The 12,566-nt window shown below is 38.4% G+C and overlaps 2 protein-coding genes across 2 annotated transcripts in view; one reads left to right on the forward strand and one right to left on the reverse strand.

Annotated features, from left to right (window-relative positions):
• On the forward strand, positions 450 to 5,796 carry LOC108633237 (lysozyme C, tracheal isozyme). The gene is made up of 4 exons (XM_018047957.1): positions 450 to 684; positions 1,868 to 2,032; positions 3,669 to 3,744; positions 4,932 to 5,796. Exons 1-4 carry the CDS (start codon positions 465 to 467, stop codon positions 4,996 to 4,998), a joined length of 528 nt encoding a protein of 175 aa, XP_017903446.1. The 5' UTR covers positions 450 to 464; the 3' UTR covers positions 4,999 to 5,796.
• LOC102185900 (lysozyme C, milk isozyme) overlaps positions 5,592 to 12,566 on the reverse strand; it is a 32,014-nt gene continuing 25,039 nt past the window's right edge. The window contains exons 5-6 of the mRNA XM_018049034.1: positions 7,411 to 7,586; positions 5,592 to 5,609 (exon numbers count right to left, since the gene is read on the reverse strand). Of these exons, the coding sequence (XP_017904523.1) occupies positions 5,592 to 5,609; positions 7,411 to 7,586 (194 nt within the window). The remainder of the gene's footprint in view (positions 5,610 to 7,410; positions 7,587 to 12,566) is intronic.

Genomic DNA, 12,566 nt, shown 5'->3' on the forward strand with positions numbered 1-12,566 from the left:
CAAATTAAGAACTGAGAAACAACCAAAAGAGTCAGTATAGGAATCTGTGATCAACGTGGTGCTTTAAAAGCTATATGCCTATCAGAACAACAGGGAGTGTGTCACATTCTTTGTGGAAAGTGTACATAAAATAATTCTAAGTGAAAAAGATGAAGACAACATAATGAAAGCACATCAAAAACTGAATGCAAATGAATGTGAATCAAAGATGGGAGCAATTTTCCATTGTGTAATATGTTCATTCAGGTTTTTTTCCCTCCTAGTTGCTCAAATTCATAATAAAATAGGAGGAAGTTCCTCTTTGGGCAATAGAGCTAATCCCACTTCTTTCTGAGCAATGTCTTCAAGCTATATCATTTCATTATTTTCTTGCAATTAACTCTTAGGACATCAAAACTTTTAGTGTAAGTGAAGCAATAAACAATCCCTGCTTTCCACATGTCTCCAAGGGTGGAGCTCCCAAAATGGTCAGAAAAGAAGGAAGTGAAAAGATGTTAAATACCAAGTCCAGCTCACCTGGTCAACTTGGACATTTGGCTTCTGTCAACATGAAGGCTCTCCTTATTCTGGGGCTTCTCGTCCTTTCTGTTGCTGTCCAGGGCAAGAAATTTGAGAGGTGTGAGCTCGCCAGAACTCTGAAGAAATTTGGATTGGCTGGCTACAAGGGAGTCAGCCTGGCAAACTGTAAGTTAACTATTCTTCATCCTTCCAAATAGCCAGCTGTGGAACAGATACGAATTGAGGAAGAAGAAGAAGAAAGGGACTTTGAGTGAATGGCTTTTTTTTTTTTTTTCTTGAAGGGTTTGTGCATTTACAAATGGCTCAAAAACTTCAGCTCAGAATCAGATGTACCAAGGGAAGGAATGAGGCATGGGAGGGTCAAATTCTACACCATTCTAAGCATGCCAGGTCTTGCTGTACTCCTCTAGTGCCACTAAACTTGCCAGCTGGCACTTGTAGGGTGACTATAACATATACTTCAGCCCTCAGCCATTTCCAGCTTGGAATCTGGGTTCTGCAAGCAAGCGTAAGGCAGTATTTTTGTCATTTTTAATCCCCCTACCATGATGCCCGGTTTTTAACAGCCACGTTTTATAAAAAATTACATTGAACTCTTAGAACAGGGACTATAGGAACCTATTTCTCCTCAGTCAATATCTACATAAGGATCCCTGAAATGTAGCATGAGATAACATTCTATTATTCTGACTCTAGTTCATTAATTATTTTTCATTTTCTTCCACAGAATTCAAGATGTGCCCTAAGGAAAAGTTCCCTTGTATTTCAGTCCATACCTGTCAATGTCAACATTGTATTTTTCAGAGTGAATTCAGACATTTCTGCTCCATAACTATTTCTTAATAAATGAGCAAATGGCTAGATGGATGGATGGATGACATAGTCTTTCCTGTCCTATGAGTCTTATTGTCTGGATTGTAATTTGGTATCCAAATTCACCTTTAGGTATCATAAGAAATTTTCTTTCTCCTAGTAAATCCTGATTTTTCCTAGTACAAAGATTTTTACATTAGCATATGCATCTGCTGCTAGTGACCAAACCCATTTAACCACTCTGTTGATTTTTCTATTCTAGGCTCAATCTTACCTGGGGCATGGGAGCAATGGAAGACACAGCTAGTTTAATATTTTTTACAACGTGTTATCTTGTTTCATTAGTATTAGCAAATGATTTGCTAACAAAAGAATTCTCCTAAGGGCCCCTAACACCAAATGTTAAAATATTTACAAGTAAAATATATCTTTATGCTTCTAAAATAAGTCATTAGTAAAATAGAATTGTGCTATGAAAGATAAGTCATATGATGTTGCTGTTTATTACTAATAATATGGTTTTTTTTTTTTTCAGGGATGTGTTTGGCCTATGGAGAAAGCCATTATAACACACAAGCTATAAACTATAATCCTAGAAGCAAAAGCACTGATTATGGGATATTTCAAATCAACAGTAAATGGTGGTGTAATGATGGCAAAACCCCAAAAGCAGTTAATGGCTGTGGTGTATCCTGCAGTGGTAAGATAAGATAATGTTGAGGGATGGCACAGGGCCCATTTGGTGGTACCTATAAGAAGAGAGATTTAATACAAATGAAAAGGTCTTGAAGAGTTCATGAGAGACCCAGAGAAACTCCATCTTAACTTCTAGAAACTGCTTTATCGTCTACCTCATAATTCCTTAAGTAAGAAATTAAAAAGCTGGTATCATAGAAGGTTGCTGTTTGCTGACATACAAGAGTTGGAATGATCTATCACTGTATTATAACTGGACATGTTGATGCTTTGTAAAGAACAATGCCATTCCTACTAATTTACCTGGTATGGGAGAGGTTTAGGGATAATTTGGTTGTGTGGTCTTTTTTCCACTTTGTCATATTTACTTCTTCTATGTATATATTATACAGTAGGGTTTTTTTTTTTTTTGCTGAGTGATTTTAAAGTGAATTAGAAATATTATCACATTGCATTCCTAAATTCTTTAGTTTGCATATCTAAAACATACACTTCCTATTCAATCACTGTCATTCTAACAAGTTAATATATGGATTTATTTTTAAGTGGGGTGAAACAAATATTCTATTGAGTTCTTTTTAAAACTGAGATAACATATGCAATAGTTAGGGCTTCCCAGGTGGGACTAGTAGTAAAGGACCCTCCTGACAATGCAGGAGACATGAGATAGAGGTTCAATCCCCGGATTGGGAAGATCCTCTGAAGGAGGGTATGGCAACCCACTCCAGTATTCTTGCCTAGAAAATCAACATGAACAGAGGAGCCTGGGGGGCTACAATCCGTGGGGTTGCAAAGAGTCACACACGCACGTGTGCACATCAATATTTATTGCATAAAATATTGGAGAAGTATTGCAAATTTGATATTGTTTCATTTTTAATATTAAAATTCCTAATAAAGAAGATTAGTTTCTAGACATATCTTTTATATAGAGTTAGTATAGTTTAAAAAATTATTTGTATTATATAATAATCTGTGGTCATTGAGTAAAAGTTCTGCTACCCAGAGACTTATGACCACGGTAACTTGTGGTATCCACATCTTCTTTCAGAATACACATCACTCACGTACATGAATGTAAAAAGCCATATAATCCACATCTGTACCCACATACAAACCTGTAAGCAATATGCTTCAACAAAAATGAAATTGTACTATATTTACTACTTTACAATTTGCTATTACACAATATCATTTTTCTCAACAAATATCAATCTTATTAATTTGTATTAATCCAACTCTGTATTAATACATACATCTTGGGTACCTCACTTATTACTTTTCTTTTTTTGGAATAAATTTTCCAACTGCTGAGCAAAAAACTGCTAGACTGGTTTCTGCTTGTTAGTTTTTGTTTTGTTTTCACAGTGTCCAGTGAAAAAAGAACCTTCTGTCATATTAGTTAACAGTTCCAGAGTTTCCAATGACTTTGGCAAATGAAAAACAGAATGCTTTATTTCATGCCAAATGGGATAGAATGGAGAGAGAGAGTTTTCTCCCAATATTCACAGATATAGGGACTCTTAAAAAAATAAGTTTAGTTGTTCTTTCCTCAGCCTAAGAGAATAAAGCTGGCTGAACCTAAAATTCACATGGATTTCTGTGAACGTTGTCCTCATTTCTCACCACCTCTTTTTCAGCTCTGCTGAAAGATGACATCACTCAAGCTGTAGCATGTGCAAAGAAGATTGTCAGTCAGCAAGGCATTACAGCATGGTATGTTCTTTTTTTGTTTTTGTTTTCCATACAGTGTTGTTAAGATGTAATTGACACACAGCACTTCATAAATTTAAGGTGTACAGCATAATGACTCACATACATCATGAAATGATTATCACAGTAATTTTAGTGAACATCCATGATCTCAACGGATACAAAATTAAAGAAACACAATGCAATACTGTTAAGCAATTATCCTTCATTTAAAAATAAATTAAAAAAAAAACAAAATTGAAGAAACAGAAGAAAAAAAATTTGTGATGAAAAATCTTGAGGTTTATTCTCTAATCTCTTTTCATATGTAAGACACAGCAGTGTTAATTATATTCCTCATGTTGTACATCACATCTCCAGTGTTTACTTATCTTATAATTGGAGGTTTGTAGTACTTTCCAATGTTTTCATCCAGTTCCCCTCCCCTCATCCCCCCCACAATATCCACAATTGGTAACCACAAATCTGATTTCTTTTTCTGAGTTTGTGTTTCAAGTATAATGAACCTTCAACACTATGTAAGTTCCCTTCACAGAGCAAGATATGGGTTAAGCATTAAAGGAGAGATCTGGGGTCTTCCCTAGTGGTTAGGATTCTATGCTTTCAATGCAGGAGGAGGGGACTTGGTACCTGGTTGGGGAACTAAGATACCACAGGCCATGTGGTGTGGCCAAAAACAGGGTGTGTGGGAGGGTAGGGAGCAGTTTTATCTTACTGTTATGAGAAAAGTGGGAATATTCTCTAAGACCAAGGGAATTGAAAATTGAAAATCTAAAACATTAAGATTTATGCTAAACAGTGTATTACATAGAAACAATCTACTTTAACCTCAATGTATTTGAAGGACTTCCAGAGTTTTTAAGATTTTCCACACTCTACCAATTCCTTGTCATCTCTTGAAATTATTTTTGAAAGTAAGTAAATATGGAATACGCTTTGCAGTTGCGTTGTGGACTACACAAGACTCAACATTTGTGTTCAGCATTCTGTGCTCTAGTGAAGCCTTGGGGAGATGTGAAGGCCTTGGTATACATGTCTCCAGTTAATAAATAAGCAACACTTGGATCTGTCTGTATCTTATATTTCATGTACTGATTAACTATTTTGTTCTCACAAAGGATTTGAAGTATGTATAACACAATGAAGATATGTTTCAATCTTATCATCATTTGTTTCATCTTTCTTCATAGGGTGGCATGGAAAAACAACTGTCAAAACCGAGATCTCACCAGTTATGTTAAGGGTTGCGGAGTGTAACTGTGGAGTTTTCATCTTCAGCTCATTTTGTCTGTTTTTCATATTAAAGAAATAACAGTTGAGTAAAAGGTTATACTAGCACTCTTTCAAACAAATAATGTTTTTACAGAAGCAGGAGCACGTGGTCTTTCTTCTAAGAGGCTTGATGTTTACCTCACGTGTTTATTTGATATTAGGCCTATAAGATTTTTCAGCTTGCTAACAGAACGAATGCTGGTGAATATTTGTCTAAAATCTTCATTATCAAATGTATCTCTAGTACATTTAGTTCTTCAACAGGATAACCCAGACTTAATCTTGAATGATATAACTACTTCCCAATATTCAAGAAAATATAACACAAGAATATCTCTAAGCAAATGGATCTTAGGCAAAATCCCACCTGTGTAGGCATGTGAACTCTCATCTGTTCAGTCAAAAAGAGCAGAACGTCAAATGGCTAAAAATGGGAACAGCCCAAATCAAGAATTTTGTTTTCATAAGTGTGACCTTTGGTTTAAATGTTTTCGTAGAAATGGTGCATTTACACAGCTTTTTAAAAATAAACTCACAATTGATACATCCACCTATTTTAGCCTTTATAAAGAACTCATTTATGCATCCTGCTGCTCCTGAGGAATATAAAGAAGGATTAGATGAGCTGTTGATTGTCCTTAGTTTTATTAGCTTAAATTCATGCATTATGACTAAATTCAGAGGCAGATGAGTTTGCAAGCATTGAATTAATTGCTATTAAACTGATGTGAAATTATGCATGTTGTAAAAGAAAAACATTTTCATTAAACGCTTTGCAGTTCATACCTTGTCTTCCTTTGTTTAGAGCCATTTAATGCCTCTGAAGAAATACGTGTGTATTGGGAAATAATGATCTGACACTTAGTATTTCCTACATCCTCACCTGTACTGAAACAGGTGGGTACTGCTAGAGAAATCCATAAGCATGCTAATATCTTACTTATTGTTTTAAATTTTTAATCTGTTTTGGCTGTGCCACACAGCTTCTGGGACCTTAGTTCCCCAAGAGGGCTTGACTTCTTACTCTAAACAGTGAAAGCACAGAGGCCTAACCATGGAACCACCAAGGATTTCCCCTCACTTAAAATTCACAAAGACAAATCTCAAATGGGCCCTCAAGTCTACCTGGTCATCACAGTCACTTCTCTGAAATGCTTCTGTGTTGGTGTCCTCACTCTCCAAAATGACTGTCCCTGTTTACTTCTCTCTTTTCAAAGTCCCAGCACACACACCAACCACTGGCCTTCCATACTCTGCTCTCAGCAGATGACTTTTGAGTCTGTCTTACAGTTAAGTCATCTGTCAGATGATATCACACTGACAGAAGAGAAGCAACCTTATACAGAATCCTCCCCTCCTGGCCAGCATAACAGGGCTAACATCTTTCCCTGGGCCCATCCTCCCTTCCTTCCCCTTTATCACTGGGATGAAGGGCCTCTGCTCCTCAAATGACAGTCTCCAAATACAGTCTTCATCACAGCCCTCTCTCTACCCCAGTTTAGGCTGAGGGTTTCCTGCATCCTGAATTTCTTCCCCTTTGCTGGATCATCCCCATCACTGAATGAGCTGCCCTGGTAACGTTTCATCTTACAAAGAACTCTCCATAGGCTCTATATAACCCTCTAACTGCTTCGGCCAGTGCAGCAGGAAGGGATCAAAAGTGGTAGATGCAGAGTTTGGGAACAATGAACTAGAGTCAGAATTAAAGTTTTAAAGATGGGACCAGGGGACTCAAGACCTCTTAGATCAAGAGCCCTGTTCTTCGGAGCATCACTTTTATTTAGTGTCTTGGCAACAGAAAGCATCTGTGGTGCGGCGATGAAGTCAGCCTCCTGTGTCCCCAGTCATGTCTCCCATTTTATTGATGACTTTAAACTATCTTTGTTATTTTCTTATACAAGGGGTATCGTCTAGCTGGAGGGCATAGACCTGCATATGGAAAACATCTTGGGAAAACATCTAGGTGTGTGCACAAGCAGTGATCTGAACTTGCGCTGACCTGGTGTTCCAAGGGCCACATCATGTTTTTCCTTAGATTAGCAGGGCATGATGACCCCAACTAATCAACCTGATGTGCTTTTGTTTGGGTTATGCTGCATTGTTATATTTTGCTTTTATTCTTTTCCCATGGTGATTTTCTCATGGCTTAGCCAGAGCAACGTGTGGCTTACTATTAACCCCTGCAACCAACTACAACATTTTCGACTCCCTTTTATAAAAACACTTCTAGGGTGAGATATCTATATTCACTCACTCCACGTCCTCACCTCCCTTTCTCTTTTCATCTCTTCTTCATTTGACTGCTGTCCTCACTCAGCTGAAAACGCCTCCAACATGACTCCTCCCAGGATGCCTTGGGGCCAGTTCTAGTGATCACCTGGTTTCTGTTCATCCTACCTGATCTCTCAGCAGGATTTGACAGAGTGGATCACTTGCTACTTCTGAAAACTTTTTCTTCCTCAGCTTCTCCTGCTTTATATTCTGCCTCACTGATGGTTTCTTCTCAGCCCTTTTTGGCTGGCTGTTTCTCTGCTGATCGATTTTTAAATGTTGGAGCATCCCAGGGCTGAAGCCTATAACCATAAGATAGACATGTTTTATCTATTCATATGTTTGTCTCTTTCGAAAGAGAGTGTTTTCTACTTTTTGAAGTGCTTCTCTGATAGCTCAGTTGGTAAAGAATCTGCCTGCAAGGCAGGAGACCCCAGTTGGATTCCTGGGTTGGGAAGATCTGCTGGAGAAGGGATAGGCTACCCACTTCAGTATTCTTAGGCTTCCCTTGTGGCTCAGCTGGTAAAGAATCTGCGTGCAGTGTGGGAGACCTAGGTTTGATCCTTGGGTTGGGAAGATCCCTTGGAGAAGGGAAAGGCTACCCACTCCAGTATTTGGGCCTGAAGAATTCCATGGACTGTATAGTCCATGGGGTCACAAAGAATTGGAAATGACTGAGCAACTTTCACTTTTCTTTTTGAAGTCTGAAATAATCTCAGTTTCCCACCAAATTTTCAAGTACAGTGCAGCCTTCTATGTTTTCTGAACAGTTTGAGAATACACTGCCAACATGGTGACCAGTGGCTCTGAATTCTTCAGTGTGTAACTCCTCAAAACATCATCCAAACCAGGAGGTGAACACTGACAAATTAGGACCACCTAATCATTTGATCCTATGCCATTTCATCAAGTGTCCCATAAATCCTTCTTAGTGAAAAGGTCTAATTCAGAATCAAGTGTTATAATTTGGCTGTCATGTTTTTCAGTTTCCTTCAGTCTAGTTCACTTCACCTTTGCCTTGACTTTTATGACTTTAACCCTTTTGAAGACCTCAACCAGTCATTGTGTAAAACAGCCTAAGGTTTTTCTGTTATTCTTTGGAGTAGATTAGGTTATGCACCTTTGGCAGGGATACCACAGATGTGATACTGTGTTCTTCCCAATGCATCCTTTCAATGACATGCAGTTCTGAAATGTTCTACTACTGATGACATTCTCATTGATCATTTGATTAAGGTGATGCCTGCAAATCACCTCCACTGTAAAGTATTTGGGAGAGGGGTAGGTACTTTGAGAAATGTTGTTGCACAACAAAATTTTTTTTTATATTTACTTATTATATCAGCATGGGCTTCCCCAGTGACTCAGCGATAAAGAATTTGTCTGCCAATGCAAGAGACGCAAGAGACATGAGTTTGATCCCTGGGTCAGGAAGATCCCTTAGAGAAGGGACTGGTTATATGCTCCAGTATTCTTGCTTGGAGAATTCCAAGGACAGAGGAGCCTCGTGGCCTGTAGTCCATAGGGTTGCAAAGAACAGGCAAGCACACGTTATATCAGTATGGACCCCTGGTTTCCTACTTTACTCCAATTACAATGAATCATAATTCATTGCTATCATTTATTTTGATGTTCATATTGTCCCTGATTTGGCCATGAGAGTCTCTGCCAGCTAACTTTGTCATTTTGACTTGTCCCCATCATTCTCTGGGCACCTGTTTGTTTTCTATCACGGGATGTTCTAAGAGTCACCTTGTTCTTTTCCTCCTTCAGCCTGGAATCAGGTATTTTGCCAAAAAGCCCTTATTCCTCACAGAGGACAATGATATTTAAAAAACTAAGCACTGGGCACTAGAGTATCACTGTTCCCAGGTTCCGTCCATGGATAGAGCTGGAGAATGTATGTAATTACATAATCTTATCTATTTAAACTGAATTCATATAATACGTCCTATTCCAATCTCACACTACAAGGTTAACTGTAGTTATTAATTAAATTTCCTTTTCTATGTTGGTAAATCCATAGTGCAATGTGGGAGACCTGGATTCAATCCCTGGGTCGGGAAGATCCCCTGGAGAAGGAAATGGCAACCCACTCCAATATTCTTGCCTGGAGAATCCCTTGGATGGAGGAGCTTGGTGGGCTACAGTTCACGGGTCGCAAAGAGTTGGACACGACTGAGCGACTTCACTTTCACTAACTCCATAGTATGACAGTGAGAAACCAAGCTCCCACTGTCTTTAATATCTTTAAATGTATCTGAGCATATGCAAAGATTTGATCAATTTGCCTATATGTAATCAATCTTTCAACACTGCCATACTATGGAATAGATGCTTTCCACACAGTCGTTGATACCTCTCATTGGGTCACCTCTTCTTCCACATCTGGACACCTTCTCTACTGTGTTATATCTCTAACACATCATGTTTGGCCACTGTCCTTACAGGAAGGTGGGCAGAAATTTTTTAATCCTGTTTACATCCATATTCCAAACACCTATAACAGTGCCCATAACATGATACATGACCAATAAATATCAGTTGATTGAATCAATCTCTCCAATTATTTAGCATATTCCCCCAAGCTGGGCATTGCGATAGCTTTCTTACTTTCTCATCCCACATGATTCCAGTACAGCAGCTTCTGAGGCTCCAAGGGTCAGGTCTCAAGTCTATGTGATCAGCCATGCGAGGACAGATTAGTAAAAGCTGGCCCAAGAGGGAAAGCAATGTCTCTAAAGATTTTGCTTAGCGTTTTTTTTAAATTGATTTTTGGGCTTCCCTGGTGGCTCAGAAGTTAAATCGTCTGCCTCCAATGTGGGAGACCTGGGTTCAGTCCCTGCGACGGGAAGATCCCCTGGAGAAGGAAATGGCAACCCACTCCAGTATTCTTGCCTGGAGAATCCCATGGACGGAGGAGCCTAGTAGGCTACAGTCCACGGGGTCACAAAGAGTCGGACATGACTGAGTGACTTCACCTTAATTCCTTTACAATTCTATGTTAGTGTTTGCTATGTAACAAATGTCCAGGACCAGATGGCTTCATGGGCAAGTTCTAACAAACATTCAGAGAAGAATTAGCATGCATCCTTCTCAAACTTTTGCAAAAAATTGCAGAGGAAGGAACACTCCCAAGCTCATTCTATGAGGCCACCATTACTCTGATACCAAAACCAGACAAAGATATCACCAAAAAATGAAAGACCAATAAATTTTAAATTAAATCAAAATTAAAAGACCAATATCACTGATGAACATGGACACAAAAATCTTCAACAAAATAACTAGCAAACAGAATCCAGAAACACATTAAAAGAATCATACCAGGATTGTTGGATCCCAGTGATACAAGGACCCTTCAATGTACACAAATCAATCAATGTGACATACCATACTAACAAATTAAAGAATAAAAACCATAAGATCATCTCAATAGGTACAGGAAAAGCAGTTGAGAAAATTCAATACACGTTTATGATAAAACCTCTCTAGAAAGTAGGCAGAGAGGGAACCTACCTTAACATAATAAAGGACATAAACAACAAACCCACAGCAAACATCATTCTCAATGGTGAAAAACCAAAAACATATCCTTTAAGATAAGGAGCAAGACAAGGATGTCTACTCTCGCCATTATTCAACATAGTTTTGATAGTCCTAGCCACAGCAATCAGAGAAGAAAAAGAAGTAGAAGGAATCCGAATTGAAAAAGAAGTAGTAAAACTGTCACTGTTTGCAGATGACATGATACTATATGAAGAAAATTCTAAAGCTGTCACCAGAAAACTACCATAGCTAATCACTGAATTTGATAAAGCTGCACGATTCAAAAGTGAATGCACAGAAATTTCTTGCATTCCTGTATGCTAACAATGAAAAAGCAGAAAATAAAGTTAAGGAAACAATCCCATTTACCATTGCAACAAAAAGACACATGAAAAGATGCTCAACATCACTAATTATTAGAAAAATGCAGATCAAAACTACAATAAGGTATCACCTCACATGATCAGAATGGCCAGCATCAAAAAAAATCTACAAACAATAAATGCTGGAGAGGGTGTGGAGAAAAGGGAACTCTTTTGCACTGTTGGTGAGAATGTAGACTAACAGCCATTATGGAGAACAATATGGACGTTTCTTAAAAAACTAAAAATAGAACTACCATATGATCCAGCAATCCCATTACTGGGCACAGGCTTTGAGAAAATTGTAATTCTAAGAGACACGTGAACCCCAGTGTTGACTGCAGCACTGTCTACAATAGCCAGGACATGGAAGCAACCTAAGTGTCCATTGGCTGATGAATGGATAAAGAAGATGGGGTACATATACACAATGAAATGTTACTCAGCCATAAAAAAGAACAGAAATAAGTCATTTGTAGATAAGTGGATGGGCCCAGAGTGTGACATACAGGGTAAAGTCAGAAAGAGAAAAACAAATATACTTGTATGTGGAATCTAGGAAAATGGCAGATAAATCTGTTTGCAGGACAGGAATAGAGACAGACACAGAGGGAAAGGACTTATGGACATGGGGGTGGGATGTCAGTGAGACGAACTGGGAGATCAAGATTGGTGTGTGTGCACTGCCACGTGTAAAACAGATACCTAGTGGCGACCTACTGTACAATGCAGGGAACTCAGCTCGGTCCTCTGTGGTGACCTAGATGGATGGGATGGGGTGTGAGGAAGGACCATGAGGGGATACATGTATACATAGAGCTAGTTCACTTTAAAGTACAGCAGGTACTAACACAACATTGGAAAGCAACTACATTCCAAGAAAAGAAATTTAAATTTAAAAAAAAACAGACTTAATTTTAAAAAGCCCCTTTTATTATGGAAAATCTGTAGCATATACAAAAGTAGAGGAAATAATTCCCATGTCCCATTGCCTAGCTTCAAAAATTGAACATATGGTCTACCTTGCTTTATCTATGAGCCCTATTCCCTCTGCCATCTCCCATTCCCCAGATCATTTTAAATCAAATCCCAGGAGATTCCTAAACTCCTTTGAAATCTAGAATTTTATGATCTCTGAGTTCCCCACCCTGCTTTAAAAGAACTTTCCAACTTCAGAAAAATATTTACTCATTGTTTTCTGGATAGTACCTGTCTGGTCTCATTTTCTTTGGTTTCAATCTTCAGAATATGAACTATAACTATTTTCTTAAAAAGCAAAGACAAGGCTTCCCTGGAGGCTCAGTGGTTAAGAATCCACCTACCAATGCAGGAGATATAGGGTGTAATCCCTGATCTAGAAAGATTCCATTT

Source organism: Capra hircus, chromosome 5, assembly GCF_001704415.2.
Source record: "Capra hircus breed San Clemente chromosome 5, ASM170441v1, whole genome shotgun sequence".
NCBI classification, from domain to species: Eukaryota; Metazoa; Chordata; class Mammalia; order Artiodactyla; family Bovidae; genus Capra; species Capra hircus.

Excerpts from the sequence above, each read along its gene's own strand:
- LOC108633237 (XM_018047957.1), top strand. The coding sequence starts at position 465 with ATGGTCAGAAAAGAAGGAAGTGAAAAGATGTTAAATACCAAGTCCAGC. Across the intron at positions 685-1,867 it reads GGGAGTCAGCCTGGCAAACT|GGATGTGTTTGGCCTATGGA; the intron begins GTAAGTTAACTA and ends TTTTTTTTTCAG. Across the intron at positions 3,745-4,931 it reads CAGCAAGGCATTACAGCATG|GGTGGCATGGAAAAACAACT; the intron begins GTATGTTCTTTT and ends CTTTCTTCATAG.